The 19,237-nt window shown below is 42.4% G+C and overlaps 1 protein-coding gene and 1 long non-coding RNA gene across 6 annotated transcripts in view; one reads left to right on the top strand and one right to left on the bottom strand.

The window, feature by feature from the left end:
• The window catches only part of GLP2R (glucagon like peptide 2 receptor), a 38,916-nt gene that overhangs the window by 12,950 nt on the left and 6,729 nt on the right, over positions 1 to 19,237 (bottom strand). For 2 of the 5 annotated variants that reach the window (XM_083725882.1, XM_083725881.1), the window contains exons 2-5: positions 17,157 to 17,492; positions 4,151 to 4,241; positions 2,334 to 2,438; positions 1,434 to 1,555 (exon numbers count right to left, since the gene is read on the bottom strand). In XM_083725882.1, the coding sequence (XP_083582008.1) occupies positions 1,434 to 1,555; positions 2,334 to 2,438; positions 4,151 to 4,241; positions 17,157 to 17,225 (387 nt within the window). In that variant the 5' untranslated portion in view covers positions 17,226 to 17,492. The other 3 variants (XM_083725883.1, XM_083725884.1, XM_083725885.1) reach the window with 3 other exon arrangements.
• On the top strand, positions 332 to 11,179 carry LOC310838517. The gene is made up of 3 exons (XR_014561008.1): positions 332 to 1,338; positions 8,386 to 10,032; positions 10,555 to 11,179. It is a non-coding gene; the product is annotated as an uncharacterized lncRNA (long non-coding RNA).

The raw sequence follows: 19,237 nt of genomic DNA, 5'->3' as shown, positions 1-19,237 counted from the left end.
CTTAGAAAGGTACCTAGGTATGATAGTCTCCTCTCCAGTGGTAGTCCCCATTCCCTCAAAATTCCCAGGACCAGAGAGGCCATCCAGAGCACCACACCTTAAGGTGCTGCCAGTGAAAGGAAATCCCCCTTCTCTTGTACATATGGAAGTGCATTCTGCTTGTACAGCCAGGAAAGACAGAGAGAGAGAGATGATCTGCCCATTTTGTTTTCCCTCTTCCTGAATGGACTTCCATGTGGGACTTCCATTGAGGGTGGCAGGAGAGGATATATTGTTTATTAATATCCTTCTTTACTTAGCAGAGTTTATATTCCCCTTCTTACTCACAGCAGAAAGCTGGTTGCAGGCTCATTAGAACCTCTTACTATTATGCAATTCAGTCTGCCTCAGATTGAATTGTAGGTTCCTGGTAAGATCCCCTTTTAAATCCCTCCTAAAAGAATAAAGACACCACAATCTTATTCATAAGTAACAAAAAGTAGTTTTACTTACCATCCGTGTGATCCCTGAAGCCAGGCTTTAGACTTAAAGTTACAAACATATGCAAACAGGTTTACCCCATAAGGGAGATGATCTGGAGGACTGCTTGGCTGGCAGCCAGCAGTTCAGTCCAGGAGGTTCGCAGGATGAAAGGAAGATGGAAAAGAGGGAGGGTGGCAGCATGCCTTGGCCTTTTTCCAGTTCTGGAAAGGTCAAGCCCACCCACTAGTCACATGCAAGGAAGGATGCTCCAGCCAGGTGTAACAGGAAGTTCAACTGGCTGGACCAACATCCCCTTGCATGTCCACTCTAGGAAAACAAGGAATGTTATATTTGACTGCTCCCAGTGGATTACATCCCACATTCCACACTTATATTCTGTGAATCATTTTGGAAAATGTCCCAGATGTGCTCTATCTATGACCTAGATTAAAGGTTATACTCATTGTTTTGCAGAGTTCCATATTATGTGCATGTAACTCCTATCCATATGTAACTCTTAGGTGGAAAGTGTGTGTGTGTGTGTGTGTTTAAAAAAAGCTAAATTCCTCATGAGAGTTCATTACATCTCAGAGTAGTTTTATGTGGCTGGAATAGTCATGGGTGCAGATTCCCATATGAATTTGTATGTACCATATGGAAGAATAGGTGAAAGTGAAAATTATTGCTCATTATATTTATATAGTGCCTCTCTCTTCTAGTGGCTTGACTCATTCTCCTCATATCTTTTAGAACCAGCTCAGCAGTCAGAAATCCCCCCAAGAAACGTTGGGGCAAAGAATGTGCTCAACCTAAGCATCCAGCCTGAGTTGACCCAATTCTCTCTTCTAAATAAACACACAGACTACCCATTTTCAGGTGAAGTACTCAGTGGAAACAATTTGATCAAGAGGATTTCCAGAGGGGATTAAGCAGGTTACTGTATTAAACCATAAAAAGGCATCTCTACTCACTTTTCTCTGGTAGTGGCTCTCCCCAGAACATTCAGTGCGGTTATCCCAGATCACAGTGGAGTTTTCAACTTTTTTCCAAATCCCTTGGTCCAAGCAGATTCTGTATACGTTTCTTGCACTTCCTAAATGTAAACAGACGCAGGCTCAAAGGTCAAGCCACACATTTCATTTTTCAGACATGGTTTAGTGCCGTCATCCTTTCATCACTTGCCTAGAGACCCCTGAAAATGGAGACTTGGCTGGATGTATGTGGCTCTTTGTAATGTCTGTTTATTTGGGAGGTAACTGTAGAAAGCTTAATATTTATCAATGGATTAACACTGTCAAATTCTCCTAATTCCTTGTTTCTAAAGCCCCTGTCACTGCTTAAACCCAAGGGATAAGATTGTATTTCACTTAATTCCATCTTACATGCTTTCGATTATTTGTGCTTGGGGTTGAGAAGCAGTCATTGATATTGTATAATTAACCAATTCAGGACTGCAGATTCCAAAGGGGGATTAAGTAAATCTGGCCACCTTCCCTCTTTCGTTCTTGTGTGATCTCATTGGCTCCTTTAAAGCTTGCTTGCTTGCTTCCTTGCCTCCCCATATTGTCTCCTCCTTACTACTGTAGGAGTCTGCTGGCGAAATCATGTTTCTGCCTTGGCTGTACATCATAATCCATACATCATACTATGTATGGAGTGTGGCAGAATTGGATTTCTGAGTATGTGTCAGGAGAGATTCCATTCAAGTATTTCTTTAAGAAGCTACCCTACGCCATCAGTGTTGAAGAGTTTCAGTTAGCAGTTTCTTTGCACGACTAGGATACCCAGTACAGAACTCTAGAAGGAAAGAGAAATGTTTTCATATATATTACAGCTTTGCAATGTGCATATATTTCCAAGTCTTGCCTTACCATTTTCTATCCATGGTAAATAATGTGGGCAGGGAACCGAGACTATTCCTGGAGGTGAATGAGGCCAGCAAACAAATTCATCAAAACTCCCATTGCAGTATATTCCTGAGAGAGAGGGAGAGTCTTTTAACATTCACTAAAGGATGCAGGCAGCTGATCACCAAGGAATGCAGTGTGTTCAAACCAAGCCACACTGATAAGATACATAACTCTGCACATCTTGTAGCATTTAAATTAATACCTCTAAATGAAGTTTACAGTTTGATCATAAGCAGGGCTCAAAAGCAGGAGGGGATGCAGTTCCACTTCTTTGCAACAGACATAACAGAATCTGACCAAACTTGAAATGAAACCCTCTTACGTTCCTTTTTCTGCCACTTTGAGCACTGAACGTAAGACTTACAGTGAAGCATACCAGCAGCCACCCTTGTGCTAAGCTGCTACTTGTGCTACTTAGATAAGCATTTCAGCTAGATATAGATGGTGATTTAGATTTCAAGCAAAGTTCTCAAGAACATTTATCAATCAAACTTTGGGGACGGGGGCATGAATGGAACCAAGGCATCAAAATTACTGAAGTGAGCAACCAAAACAAGCACAAAGCTGGCTGATTATCATTTTGACTACATCATGACCACATATATCAACAGGAAATGAATGTAGGTGAGTGAGAACAAATATAATAAGATGTTCCCAAGAGGCCAAATGGTTAGTTGAAAGGATTAGAAATGAATAATCAACAAAATAATGGTGATAGCATTCATACAGAATACCTCAGTAATTTTTATGAAAACATATAAATATTATTATCTTGGCCAGATCGCATCCTCATACCAAATGTCAGCAGGAAATGAATTAAGATGACTGACAGAAAATGAAACAAGATGTTCCCAAGGAAGTTCAGTAAATATTAACAACAACAAACAGACATTTGCATAAATTATCTCAGTAAACAGCCACCTTAAGGTAGTAGAAGAAAAGTACTATTATCACAACTGTATTAAAAATGAAAGATTGAGGCTGAAGAAACAGTGGCTTGTCTATGCAAGTTCTTGTTTGAGATTATATTTAAACTACTTCTGTTCCAGCTCACACTCCCAGTCTGCACTGCACCAGCTTTGACAATACTGTTGACTGTCAAACAAACAAGAACATGTCATAACAAATCCCTCTCCCTCTGAGAGACTGAGGATACCAAGGGTTTAATCCTTAGGCCCTGAGAAGGATATTCTCAGGGCAACATATCCAATATTCCCATCCCCACTGCCAATGAAGCATTCATTGCCCTGACCCAACTGATGGTAGATGCCAAATGGGGGCCTTTCAGGGGTGGTTCAGGGGTGTGGAAGGAGACTGAGAAAGTGACTTGACACCAAAGGATGCAAAAGCTGTTCTGATCCCGCAATATGCCGTCTTAGCATATTCAATAAAATACAACCCATTCTTCACCCTATCCTGCTCACCAAATTTCGACCATTTCTTGCTCTTTATACTTGCATCCATTTTGGTGAGAAGCCCTACTACGCATGATCTTTTAGCTATCACAGGGCAGTATTCAGCTAATACATCCCACCAATGCAAGGATTTCCACTTGCAAATGGGACTTTCATTTCTCCCTTCCCCAAATCTGCTTCACAGGGTTGAGGGAGCCCCTAGAATAGATTGCAGGGAAAGAGGGAGGGTGAATGCTGCACTGCACAAGCAGAAATCTTGCAGTGACGTTAGGTTCATGTACTGCTGATTTGGATACAACACATTTCTACAAGCTTCGCAAACTATTATTTGTGCGTTGATGATGGTGAAGGTTGCTTTCTTACCTGGGCTGATCGCAGACTCATGCAACATTTTCAAGCATGCTTCTTTATAGTTAAGCAAATTCACTCTTATTTTCTCATAAGATCCTTCAGCCTGCAAGCAAAGAAAACATTGCATATGAGCCATTTGAAAATGGAAGTTAGTTGCTTCCCAAAAGGTGTGTTAAGAGAACGAGGTCAGCATTTTATATCTGTATTCTGGCAACAGTTCGCCCAATTTGGTTTTGAGTGCCCCAACACCACACAGTAACAACCCACACTTCTCCCACTAAGCTATTCTCTTGGGGAAACATTTCTTCCAACACGTTTCCCTCAACAAAGTAAATAGGACATGTTAATTGCCAGTTACACAATGTTTGACATGTCAGCTCTTAGGCACTGTGGCAGCTTAGTGAATGGCTGATTTTTAACATTGGACATGAAACAAAATGTTACCGGATGACAGATTGAGACAGCTAAAGTGGAGAGGCTAAACTTAAATGAGAGGTTGTCTTCAGGAGTTGCATCCAGTCAAATATAATAACCCTTCCCTTAGTATTTGAGGTGACACATTGTCAGTTTACCAATGGCCAAGCAGTCTGAAGGACGCAAGTTCATACTGGCACCTCCTTGCTCTCTTCTTACCCCGTTTTTATCCCCTAGCAAATGTTCTTTAGTTTTCTTTATTTAATTACACTCTGAATAAAATATGCCCCCCCCAGGCAGGTAAGCCCCACCCTACATAATTGATCACAGGACACAGTGTGCACACACCACTTGAATGGCAATGCCCATCAACTCCCCACCACCACCACCTCAAATATGTTACTGGGAGGGCCAAATGTACTTTGGCCCCTAGGAGTGGCTTCTATGCACCCTGCACTCTTTAATCATTCCTTCAGGTTCTTGCATACCTCCATACTGAGAATGGGTTCTGGTGTGGTGGGAACATAAGAAGAGGCATGCTCAATCAGATCAAACACTGATCTAGCCCAGCATCATGCTTCACACAGTGGCGAACCACATGTTTATAGAAATCCTACAAGCAGGAGTCTTCTCCCACTTGTGCTCATCTGTAGCTGGAAATTCAAGGGGCCACTGACAGGCAGATTCATGGAGGGCAAGTCCAGTTGCCTTTGAGAGCCACCTACTCAGCCTTGCCCAACTTAGTAACCTCCAAATATTTTTGGAGTACAATTCCCATCATCCCTGACCATTTGCCATGTTGGCTAAAGCAGATGGGAGTTGTAGTACAAAACATCTGGAGGGCACTAAGTTGAGGGAAGGTCAGAGTACCTGAAAGTGACGGCTGATTCTCGTTGTGAGGGATGCTGTGGAAGAGGACAGAAGATGGAATTAGCATAAGGGATATCCATATTAATGGTGTTTATAGACTTGTTATAATTTCTGGAATGTATTGAAAGACTGGAATGTATTACTGGTGTCTTTGGCCTCCTTTTTGTTTCTGCTTCAATATTTCATAGCTGTTTTCTGTGATGGTTTTGTTTTATTCTTGATTATGTATTTTAATAACATAAAAGAAGAAGAAAAATGAACATTTTTTAGGACACAATATAAATCCAGTTTTCTAACATCTCCCAAACTCAACTGTAAATAATTGCATCCGCTGTGGCTTTGCTAAGTGCTGTATTTAGATAGTTGAAATCATCCTCTAAATACTAACTAGAGGTAATTCACCAGACCTAAGCCAAAATGTCAGGTATAAGTGGAGCCTACTTTTAGACCTCTGGCAGTATTGGCATACCATGAAGTCTTATTACACCACAAAAACTGTGCCCTGACTTCTCCATGGAAGGACAGATCCTGAAGCTAAGGCTCCAATACTTTGGCCACCTCATGAAAAGAGAATACTCCCTGGAAAAGACCCCGATGTTGGGAAAGATTGAGGGCACAAGGAGAAGGGGACGGCAGAGGACGAGATGGTTGGACAGTGTTCTCGAAGCTACAAACATGAGTTTAACCAAACTGCGTGAGGCAGTGGAAGACAGGAGTGCCTGGCGTGCTCTGGTCCATGGGGTCATGAAGAGTCGGAAATGACTAAATGACTAAACAACAATAACAATAACAAAGCGTGTGCAGAATTGTATTGTTAGTAAAGCATAGATATAGAACAGCAATTGAACACTACCGATTTTCTCCAGTTTAAATGCTACAAAAAAATTAGTCTGTGCATACACTCCTATAGTCTTCTCTTTCACATCTCTCCTATTCTTGTATTTTTCTGTAAGGGGGAAATCTGAGAAAAGCAATTTCCTACTGCATCGCCAACCAAGTGCACCACGTAATCCCATACATTCTAGAAAACGAGATAAAACAATGGATACACTTGGAGAGACACAGACCATGCTTAAAGCATGGGAGGAAGAAGCAGGCAAACTGTCCCCAACCCCAACCCCATCCCCACTAATCCCACTAGCTCACCACCCACTTATCCACCACACAGCACAAAATCTCCAGATAAAAACCTGGCAAGCCAAAGGCCTATATGGCCTAGCAGACCTCTACAAAAATAACAAACCCATAGTGACACAAGAAATTCAAAACAAACTAGGGGACACCCAAATACCCTGGCTAACACACCACCAACTGCACACCTTCCTAAACAATCCAGTAGTAAAATCAACAGCCACTAGGCCCTTGACCACCTTCTAAAATCATCTCATAACAACAGCAGGCCATGGCAAGGGGATGGTATCCACAATATACAAAACACTGCTCCCAAGCCCCACAAAACCCCTAGATGCAATAAAAAAACAGTGGGAGGACGACCTAGACAACAAAATTAACTCCACCCAATGGACTAGAATGTAGTCTAAACCTACCTTTAAATCCATATCGCAAAAAGAAAAGAACTCACTCTGAAACTCACTTACAGATGGTACCTAACACCATGGAAACTGGCGCCTAGGAACCTCACTAAAATGCTGGAGAGGATGCACCTCCACAGGCACATGTGGTGGGAATGCCCCCAAACCCAACTCTTCTGGACAGCAGTCAACTAAACAGGTACTAGAAGACATCCCAGAATTGACTCTACTGAACATTTTCCAAAATAACAATGCCCACTCACACTATAAAGATCTCATAACCCATCTACTCTCAGCAGACAGAGACATCATAGCCAGACAATGGAGGGACCTGTCAGGATTAAACATGGAACCCTGGTATCAAGTAGTATGGGAAACAGACTTAAACAGCTAACCAATAGACTGAAACTGACACAAATACAGTGGTACCCGAGGGTTACAGACACTTCAGGTTACAGACTCTGCTAACCCAGAAATAGTACCTTAGGTTAAGAACTTTGCTTCAGGATGAGAACAGAAATTGTGCGGTACCTCAGGTTAAGAACAGTTTCAGATTAGGAACAGACCTCCAGAACAAATAAAGTTTTTAACCCGAGGTACCACTGTAGAAGAAGATGCCTTCACCCCGGTATGGCTCCCCTTTATCACATACACAGCCCAACAAGACAACAACACGAACCCATCGACAGCAAACAATTCAATATGGCTAACTTAACAACCCCCTCCCCACGCACAAACAAATCAACCACACCCTAGGCCACCCCAACCTCTCTCACCACCAAGGAAACATAACAAGCGAATAGAAAGAGAACCTACTCAAGTGACGCTGACACAAAGCCCCACACATACACTAAGTAAAAGAACATAAGCTTTACCACCCCCTCTCTCCCATCCCTCTTCCTTTTCCCCAACACCAATGTCTTACAACATATAACACCAATGTCTTACAACAAATGTAACTGATCTGTAGAAAACACAACCTGAAGAGACAATGCATGTGCTTTTGTAAACGAAGAAAATCTTTAATAAAAAATATTTTTTAAAAAAACAAATGTAAATGTGACACATCTGAATGTGATTCGGTGTCACAGGGGGAAACTGACATTCTCTCCACTGCTCTCATAAGACAGACAAGGGAGTTTTGATCAACTTTGACTTGAAACTTACTAGTTTCACAAACTGCTATTCCTGATATAAGTCCCTTCCACCACTTGAGCATGCAGAAACGCAATATATGCACCACCTTCCTCAATATGACGTGAAACAGAAATGCTGACCTTGGCAATAAACTTTAATGTCTGTGAAACATCAAAACACACAAAAAAAACCTCTACAACTTCCCACTTACATTTTTCTTTCCTTCTTTCTCTCATATTGGCCCTCCTCCCATGTTTTACCTTTTCTATCTTTCATTCCCCTTCTATTTTTCAGTGCAGAGCCAAGCTAACTGCTGACTTCTTTGGGGGGGAGACAGAATCTTTTCTGTTACGCACTTGACATCTTCTGTTCCTGATCAAAGCAGTTTTGGTGTGTTGACAGGTTTTATCTTATTGCTGAGGCATTGCTGTCTACTGAAATGACAGGCGTATAATAGAAACTCTTCTCTACTGGCAGCTCCATTGCCGTTGCAAGGTAGAATATTCAGAGACCTCAGACATATACATTCCTCTTTCTCAACAACTGATGCCTCCCCTCTCCTGCTGATGTTTGTCCCTTAGTAAGCCTGCCCACTTTAACTCACAGTAATCTCATGTTCAGAATGAGAGCCCTTCCCAGAACAGTAAACCAAAATTTACAAATGCAGGAGTGTTGATTAAAGCTGTAATCCTAAACAAACTTACAAGGCAGTAAGCCCCTTTGAGATCAATGGAACATATGACTAGGTAATCATTCATAGGTGTGCTGTAAGTGATGCTAAAAAGTGGTTCTAAAGCCAAAGGCAATATTTTGAAGTTTATGTAACTTGATAATTGCAAAATTAGAGTCATCATCCCATTTTTGCCTACCCTCTAAAACTGCAAGCTAGAACAATATAACCTCACTTGGTACCATGCTAGCTGATTTATATTTAAATGGGTACTTATTTCCCAACTGTCTAGTCTGTTGAAGGGGACAAAGTTGGGAAACGTAGATTTGTGAAAGTGCAGAAAAGCCTCATGCACTCTGAGGCCATATATTTATCATCAATATAAACTGGTTTAGCTGCCACAGCTTCCCCTCAAAGAACCTTGGAATTTTAGTCTAGGGATCCTACATAAACAATTTTTCATAAACTTACAAAATTTCCCACCCCCCAGACATCCCTGATAGCATCCACTGGTGTTAAGCACAGACTTAAATGTGAGGAGTAGGTTTGCTTTTAAAAAAACAACAGACCAATTATTAAGGATTTTCTTAGGTTACAATACTACAAACATTGTTCCTACTTCCATTATCATAAAGTGCTTTCTATAGATTAGTTATGTTCGATGTGAGACTTTAATGTTGTTGAGTAGGCATGCTTATAAATTGTTGGAAGGTATCCAGTTTTAAGGGCTGAATTCTCCTGCATCAAAAGGAAATCAAATTGATTGACTTGAGTGACGATACGTCTGCCTACCAACTGACACTTCCTGAAACTGGCGTGGTCAGGACGTGACGCAAATTTGATGGTAGAAGGCCCCACTTAATAAAGTGAATGGAAATTGGTCATTTATCATCCATATAATATGTAATTGTATCTTGCGGCAGCAACGGTCCTGCAGGGTGGATGAGTGATGTTTTTGGTTAAAATGGTCCATTAGCGTTCTGTTGTCACACTGACTCCAAGTGTCATAACCTCTGGTTTTAAACAATGAAATATGACTGATTGTCATTAATTGGCTTGAGGGCAGCCGCCTGAGTTGCAACCCAGTTAAGGAAAAGTACTTGAGTTGAAGATGATGGAAGGGATGTCTGCAATCTAATGCAATTTGCTTCTTTAAACCAATTTAACTGCTTTCGCTTTCCTCTACAATATTCTGCAGATTTTCAGCTGAGTGAAGTTGTTAAAGATCCTTAGTCTGCCTGCCCAAAGAACTACCGTTCCCTATTATACAGGTATGGCCTCTTCACAGCTGACACCCTCCAACACACACACACACACACGTACGTGTACATGTCTGGAGCGGAGGGGGAGTCATGGGAAGGTGAGAAAGCCCTGCTAGATCTGGCCAATGGTCCACATAGTCCATCATCCTGTTCTCATAGTGGCCAATCAGATGCCTCTGGGACCTGAACACAAGAGCACTGTCCCCTCCTGAGGTTTCCAGCAGCTAGTATTCAGAAGCATTACTCTTTCCAAGTGTGGAGGCAGAGCATAGCAATCATGTTTAGGAGCATGGAGTGGCCCCAGAACTCCATAAAAAGAAAAGGATCTTCAAGCACTAAAGTTCCTTTGAGGATTAGCATTGACTGTTCAACCATGCCAGTTTATACGGCAGGTGTGCCACTATTTCTGTTGACGTACACAAGGCCTTTGATTCTTTGGTTTAACTGGGATCTGGAGTATGTCGCCAGTGTTGATTGCATGTGTCATTTAATTTTTTTCATACTAAACTTTTTTTTTTTACATCCATATAGGAATTGGAAGTATCCAAGAGAACCTTTGGGATAATCTTAACCAAAAATGGAAGATGAGTTACTTTTGGACAATTGCCCAAATGGCCGGGTCAGTGTTTTGAACAGATGCCCACCCTTGCAATCTCCCTTGAAAGTGACTGCTGATACAGAGAAGTGTTCCAGGGAAAAAGATGTTTGTCACAGAGCTGAATTAATGCCCTTCCCACATGTGTGCGATGTCTCGAGCTGTTAACAGCTTGGCAAATGTCCCTGCGCTGGCAGGGAGACACTGAACAAAATGCTTCCCTTAAGCTTCAGTGAGGAAGAAACTTTGTTCCAGGATTGGTTGCTAAATTCTTCAAGAGAAGCACAGAATATGAATAGAGTTATCTTTTCCTGTTTTTCTTCCAACAATTCCCTGAGCTTCGCACTGTGAACTTTTGACCTCTTTGGCCAACTGTCTGCAACTTGATCATTCTGTGCCCTCCGTTTGGCAGAAACACACTCTCCTGCCATGCTCTTGTGCAGTCCAGTGGGATTTGCGCAGAAAAAGTGTCCGGCAGTTTGTGCCCTGTGTGAATGAGTGGGTGTGTGCATTCAATTTAAATGATCTTCCTCAGGCATTAAAACGAGCCAACCCTCAGCAGCTTTCTGTCTCCATCCTTCATCATGTCCCAACACTCTTTCTGACTCTCTTCCTTCTCCCAGACTCTCTGAACCAAAGCCATCCTTTCCCGGACATCAAAACCTACAGCTGGGCAAGGCCTGCATTAGGACACACCAAACTGTCACAAAACAGCAGCTCTGAAAGTCTTCACCAGGCAAGATGAAATAGTGGGTGGTAGGAATGGAGGACTAGGGAAAATACCCCCATTATAAAAAAACTAGTCTGGATGTTGTAGCCAAAAAGGTCAGCTTGAATATGGCTGCATACAAACCATTCATTTAAAGCACATGGTTTTCCCCAAAGACTCCTGGGAGGTCTTGTTTACCCCTCCCAGAGCTACAATCCCCAGGACCCTTAACACACGGCAGGTCCCAGGATCCTGTGGGAAAGTAATGTGCTTTAATGCACTGTGTGTTTGCAGCCTATATCTCTGCTACGTGCTACAAGCTTCGCAGTTTCCCATTCTCTAGTCCGGCTGCTTCTCTATTTTCTAGCCACAACCCCCACTGCTGTTTCAGTTTTAAGTCTTCTGCCACATCATCTGGGTCAGAAAAGCCACAGCACCTCCAGATTTGAAGGAGAGAAATAAATCTCTCTTGCACCAAAACAGGCAGCATATAAATCTTGAGAACTGATCAGAGAGGAAAACCGATAACGCAGAGGGTCGATTAATGAGCCCAGTGTCGAGAGCACAAAGAGTCACTTGATGATCATTCAAGATAAAACTATTTACAAAAAAGCCATGAGAGAGGAATTCTCCTTTAGGGACAGGAACCAAATGGATTTTTCCCACCTACTCTTTCTCCCTCTCTGCTTCCCCTCTCCAAATGTAAGCGATGAGAGAAGGTTTGTTGGTCAATGAACCTTGTCTTAAGAGGCATGGAATGGGGATGACGCAGTTGTTTTGTGGAAAGCTCGCTGGGCTCAGAAAACAGTTTGGCTTTCAAATGAACAAGGGGGATAGCAAGCAGCCTTGAAAGGGCAAATCAAGAGTGAGCCTACAGGTGCTCTTCATCTCCTCGGGCTTAGTGTCAAGATGCATGGGATGTTCATTGGCTATGTGTAGTGTTCTCCATGACAGTGTCTGTGCGTGGGTGTTCACAAAGTGCAAACAATTAATTTTTTTGGAAAATGTGGCTGTAGAGGCCCTTCTGTGGGTGGGGGGGGGGGGAGGGAGAGGCTCCTTAACTCTATCCCACCAGTGCAAATGGGCACTGGCAAGAATTTTTCCACTGAATGCAAGGAACAGGTTAATTCCTCCAAATAATTGGAAGAATGGTGGGGATAATTTGATGTAGCACTAGGGAGATTGCTCTGTCAACACAAACATTTTTGCTTGGCTAATGGAACAACCTCCCCTCCCCTCATGTGCTGTTCTGTAGTTTCTCCCACTCCCCCCTAAGCCAATTTGGGGGTGCAGGATGGGGAGAGGGGGGGAAAGCCCAGTTGTACTAACATAAGTCCTTACATGGGCTTCTACTAGCAGAACTGGTTAGCTGAAACTGGGCAATCATCTGCCCATTTTGCTTCATATCTCAGGTTCTAAGTATGTTTAAAATTTACCATGTGGGCTTTTTAAAGCTGGGAATCTGTGGGTTATTCAGTGGGGCAAATTTTCCCCTCCCCCTTGTGGATGCCCATGCTGTGGAGACTCCAGTTTGAAGCAGTTTGCAACAAACAAACAAACATTGGGGGGGGGGGTAGGCTCCTTAACCTTCTCCCCTCTTCCATTTTACATTTTAAACCAGGGCTGGGAAACTCTTGGCCCTTCAGATATGGCAAATAGTAATGCTGTTGTCACCAAGACCTTCAAATATGAAGTCCCCACCCCCTTTGTGCCTATGGAATTATTTAAAAGACTTGCATAAGACCAGAACATCAAAATCAGGCATTACACATCATTGCAATAGCTAGGATTTGGCATACAAAGTAATGGAAAGTAAACCTGATAAACAACTAAATATTAGCCAGATTGTATAAATTTATTATTATTATTATTATTATTATTATTATTATTATTATTATTAGAAAATGCTAGAGAACTTATTCATATAAAATTTAAGTATTTACAGATGGAGTAAATTTATAAATTGAATGTTTAGGTAATCATTTGTCAAAAAAGGTTAGGTGGAAAATGACGGGTAACAGCCTTATCCACACATAGTTTATCACTCATCCTAAGTTTCTTCATACTCAATATATGTTAAATATAATATTTCATTTTAAAACTAGTCCAGAAACATCTGGAGATTCCCCACCACTGTGCTAAACATTCTTCCCTGGTAATTGCTTTCCCTGCCTTTTAAAACATGGCTGCTCTCTATTCCTTTGTTTTATTTTTAACACAGAGAAATGTCCTTACTTGCCAGGTTGCAACCTGGAGATTCTCCTTTTAACTTTTGAAATGTGTTGCTGAATTCTACTCCTCCCTCCCATGGTGCTGTTATCCGCTTCTCTCACCTGCCCACAGGTGCCACGAGGGATAGGAGAATGTGCCCATTTCTCATTCTCTCATTTTCCAATCTTAAGTTCAGCTCTGCACATTTCCACATCAGTTTCTGATTTTCTTTTTTTAAAAAAAATAAAGCCCTTTTGAAAATTCATCAGCATTTTAGTGCCACTTTCTCCCGATATACACATTTTGGTGAAGCAATTTTTTTTCTGAACACAGCACATTTTTGTTTGTTATCTTTGCATTTTTGTGCATCTTTATACCCTAGTACATCTGTTTTGTACACATCACTTGGTTGGGGAAATGCATTGCAAAATTCAGAGAAGAGCGATTCCCCGCCCCCCCCCAAAAAGTGCAAATCAGGTGGTGCAAATGCGAATGGCATCACATTTCTGCTCCATCCATATGTACCACCCTGCAGAAAGATAGGGGGCTCGACAGCAGAGATAAAGGGGTTACTGCCCTAGTCTTCCAATTCTGAAGCAAATCCAAAATAAAGGAGGGCTCTCCACATCACAATCTGGCAATGCCACGCCAGCTTCAAGAGGGTTTCTGTATTAACAAAAAACACACCGTAAGAATGGGAAACAAAAATCTCGCAGGAGGGGGAACCCATTCACTTCATTTTAAAATATTTTTACACAATAAGATACAACCTTTTCTCTTTTGTATTCTTGTTCCTCTGGCTCTGCTGCCTACAGAGGCTAGTTTCTCTACCAGCCATCCTCCCTACAGCAATATTTTCAGTCCTGACTATGGCCCAGCTCTGAAGCTTCAGTTAAATGTCTAGTGCTATACCCTGGGGGTGCAGAAGGAGCCTGATGGCGAGGAAGCAATTTCTCTTGTATTAATTATTGTGATTATGACTATCACCACCACCACTGATTTATGAATCACCTTCTAAACAACCGTCTCAATGTGATTCACAGTAAAGATTTCTTGAGGTCAAAGGCAGAGAAGAACAAGCACTGAGGGCACTTCCAGATGAACGGTTTACTGAACATGCATCCCTATTTGGTTGCTGGGACGCCAGATGACGTTGCACCAAAGCAAGTGTCACTCCACACTTTCCGTTGCATTTTCTTGTCATCTTCCTTGCTGCAAAAAGTCTGACCCCCCCCCCAAAAGCAGGTTTGCTGCACAATCTGCATGACCTCAATTTAACACTGTGTGATTGAATCCCATTCCAGAATAGTGACTTCAGAATATTCAAGGGGCCTTTCTGGGCGACAAAAGTAAATAGCACTGCTGCTCATGCTATTCTTAGCACTGGAGCAACCCTAGCCTGACCCTGAGAAGCAGTGCGCTCTTCGGTACCCTTGCAAGAGATGTGGTCAGGTTCTTCTTCCTGTATGGCATAAGAACTAGGCTGCAGGGGTCTTGGCTGCTCAGAGCATCACACACACACACACACACACACACACACACACACACAGAGAGAGAGAGAGAGAGAGAGAGAGAGTATATGAGTACTCTAGCACAGCCTCCAGCTACACGTCTTAAAAAAACAACAACAAGGATGAGGAAAAGTGTCACAAAGTGATGGGGCAATGCTGAAACAGCAGCAACCAAAGGCTGTGGGTCCTGGCTGGCATTTCCCTCCCCATATTGTTGTCCTCCCTTCCCCATATAACATGAGTACATCTATTGCAGTGAGTCTGGCTTGGGGCATTCAGTGATTTCTGAGTCCAGATCTATCCACTTCAGCCAAGGGGTTCTCTTGTGAGCACAAAACACAAATTCACAGCTAATATGAAGGTGTTATTACCTGGGGATAAATTGCTTTTTTAAAAGAAGGAGGAGAAGGAGGAGAAGGAGAAGGACACACTTACTTCTGTGTCATCTATGTTTTAGTTGGCCTTGTTAGCTGCCCGCTAAAACTTGAGAAGACTCATTAGCCCTGTGCAGGTGGTCAAAGTAGGGGCAATATATGCAGAGAGCATGACGGATCAAGAACTGTGCTTGCTGGCCATGCCCAGTCTTCACCCACAGCTCATAATTTATGTGTTCAAACATGTGCAGTTTCTAAGCATACTGTGCATACCCTCCATTTTCGCATACATCCATGCTGGGGTCAGGGGCCTGCACATTACATTTTACTGCCTGAGGCAAAGGACAACATGATCTCCCCACCACCGTAATATTCTAGATACAAAAGCTGAGCAGACTGGCAGCTGAATCTTACTTTGACACAGGCAACAACGGGAGAGCATCCTCCACTGCACCTGTGGGCAGCAGACTAGCTTATGGGGCTCTTACAATGGAGGCTTCATGCGATGACAAACTCTATCCACTTTCCTGCCACTATCATCTGCATGGAGTTCCAGTCAATATGTGGAAGTCGGGTTATAGTGGCTCTTGTTTTGCCTGTGTAGCAGTGCCCATGCTGCTGCATCAGAATAAACACCTTGGGTTAACTTGTGACACCAGGGAGCATCTACAGGTAATTTTGGATTGGCATGGCAGCCATTACACCCTATCTCAGATCACAAATGCCACATTTGCCAGGACTATGACTCACAGAACTCACCTCTTTGTTAAGCCTGTTGTCTGCCTTGCTTCTAATCAGCTGGTAGCTCAACAGAACAAATGATATAAATATGATGGTCCTTCCCTACCTAGGAACACTAACTGACAATCTCTCTCTCTTTATCTCTCTCTCTCTCTGTGTGTGTATCTTAAAGCACCTTGCATAAACCAAGAGATGTTTTGTAATTACATCATCCATGCCGAAAGTCTTTCAAAAGGCAACAGAGCTGACTGAAATCTAGCCTTTTGAGTCAACGGGTGACGAATTCACTTGGTTCTCCATGAAAATATGGCTTTTCAAAATTTGCAGACTGGAGGCACAAAGTTATCTGAATGAGACTGCTATCCAGAAGGTGGTTTAAGGCATGACACTTAAGCAGCAACATGAGTGGAAAATGTGCATCTAGAGGGAGAATAGAGGTCTGATTAAGTGGTAAAATAAGCCAACAGTTAAATGTTCCGCACGCATATGCTGATGCTATGCATTTGTTGAAGCTATGGAATACAGCAGACTTTTAATAGGTTTTTAGAGCATCTATGAAGGTTTTAGCGGTGGACACAAAAAGATACGTTTATAGACACTGTTTCTCATGTCTCCTCTGTGAAGCCCAAGATGTATAGGTGGTAGAAGGGGGCGGGGAGGATAGCAAAAGTGAAATGAACAAGTTGGAAATGGACAACATTTTAAAAATAAACCTGTGCTGAAATAAATGAAGCCTGGTCTGGAAAATCTGAAATCACACATATGGTGTCTCCAATTGCAATTGTACAGGAAAAGCAATAGCCGGCAGGGAAGAGGTAAAGAACTTGCCATGCAAAGCCTTATAAAAACAAGAAGTTACATGCTGCACAACATACCGTTAAATAAGCTCCGCTCGTGAACATGCCGCACTGTTTTGCGTATGCAGAGATGTCAGCCCAATGGAACATTTATGTTTTAAAATGTATCATTGCTAAAACGGCAGATTTTCTTACCTGTTTGATCAGAAACAGCATTGTGATTGCAAAGACGGGTGTGGGACAAGTCCCAGAGTACAGCTTCATGGTGCAGAAGAATACTGGGTGTTCCAGTGTGATCCAGGGTGGCAAATTTGTATACTCAAGCAAGTCACTGACTCTTGCAACCCAGTTAGCTTGTGATCTCCTTTAGCAATCTCGGTCACACCCGCTGTGTTCTTTGAAAATGTCTCCACTTTCAAAGAGTGACTCTTTACCCATTAGAATAAGTTCCTGAATGTCAGCAAAAAGCAACAGATAATCAATCTGCTCCAACCTGCAGAGTTCTTAGAATCGGGTTTCCTTTTGCTTCTTCTGTGTTGAAAGAAAAAAAGGGGGGCAGTGAGAATTTAGTATAAACTTTACAAGCACATCTGCTTTTTGTTGCCGATCCTCTCAGCCAATGAGGAATAAGAAAAGCATCACGAAGGACTCAGGATTGGAGTTCTGTTCTCATGACACTCCTAAGTGCCCATTGATTTGGAAATGACTTGTGTCACTGGGAAACTTTATCTAGAAGACGGTTGATGAAAAGGTGGTCCTGGAGCAAATATGAGCATGGAAAGCCTATTTCTGCAGCAATCTGACAGGCCATTTCCTGAACAGCTGCCAATATGCAGGCAGCTGAGCGATATTCTTTAGCTCTGCCGCCCCGAGGTGACTGGACAGAGACTTGAAATATGTCAGCAAGAGGAAATTAAGCCCTCCCACTCTCTCCAACCCGCTTGGGGCTGAATGAGAAGAATATATAGGAATCAATCCTGTGGACTTGTTAACTTTCTTGCATTAGAGCAGCTCAGTCTACAGGGACGTTTTTCCTACATCTGATTGTTTACAATTGGCTTGTCCCAAGAATGCTGAAGGTGATTAAACATCCTGGTTGAAGGACCTGAATGCAGCAGGCAAGGATTTATGGCCATCAATGTATACTAACTGGAAACCAGGAAGCTTATTATAGTTATTTTAAAAATATATTTACAATATATATCCTGGAAAGTAGTGACAAAGAAAAGGATCTGAGTTCACGATGGATAACCTTGCAGAAAATACTCTTTGATCACAATGCTGTGATTTGGATTGTTGGTTCTACACTTGTGTGTAAGTCTTGCAAATCCAAAAGACTTTGGGCAGAACTAGGAGACCTTTGACCCTCCAGGGGTTATTAGACTCCAACTCCCATCAGCCCTAAGCCAGTGTGTCCAATGGTTTCCCACCCCTGAGCTCTTTTTTGCATTAGCATGGGTCTGCAGTTCAATTTACCATTTACTGGCTGCACTTCAGAGCACAAACAAATCCACACAATGCAGTAGGCACCCAACCCATACACTGATTGCTCACAGATGCAGAACTGTTGATGTCTGAGTGAAATCTGCATTTGCCACTGTGGTCTTCCAGCACATTTAAGAAATCTGACATGTGTTCATCTATAGAGATGAGTCTAAAGGACAGTATAATTACCAGTTCTCAAAGACAAGCACCCATGATCTGCTAGAGGCTGTCGAAGAAGATAACCCAAGAGTCAAACTAGACATACAACACGTGTGTGTTTGAAGCTTGATGGCCACTTTGCTTATTGAAAAGTAGCTTCAGGAGGGAGTGATTTAGAGCATAGAAGGTTTTTTTTTGGGGGGGGGGGAGATTATACCTACAGGCCAATTTTCAGCTCCAAATCATGCTCATTAAAGGTGCTGTCACTCATGCTGTGTTCCAGACCAGCAAACTTTGCTGCAAACCTGAACATGGAACTTGAAGTGGGGAGCTGGTGGGGTTTTTTTTTTTTGAAGATTTAGAATATTGTCCAAAAGAACCCATCCCATTGCTTCTCTGCACAATGTTGTCCCACCCTAAAGCTGTTGAAGTAGAGTTTGGCCTTCAGCACAAGTCCATCATCCATTGCATAGTGACTGTTTTCTATCAATTTATTCCACAGACCAGCATGATCCCAAGTATGATCAGAATCAGAGGTCCTGTCTTCCTCACTCCAGCCTTAATGGCAGCTAGCCACTGAATTGCTCCCCACCATTGAACTGCTGCACACACCACTTTCCTTGGACTATTAG

Source organism: Podarcis gaigeae (genome assembly GCF_964106915.1).
Source record: "Podarcis gaigeae genome assembly, chromosome: 2".
NCBI classification, from domain to species: Eukaryota; Metazoa; Chordata; class Lepidosauria; order Squamata; family Lacertidae; genus Podarcis; species Podarcis gaigeae.
This window is presented reverse-complemented; position numbering and strand designations above follow the sequence as displayed.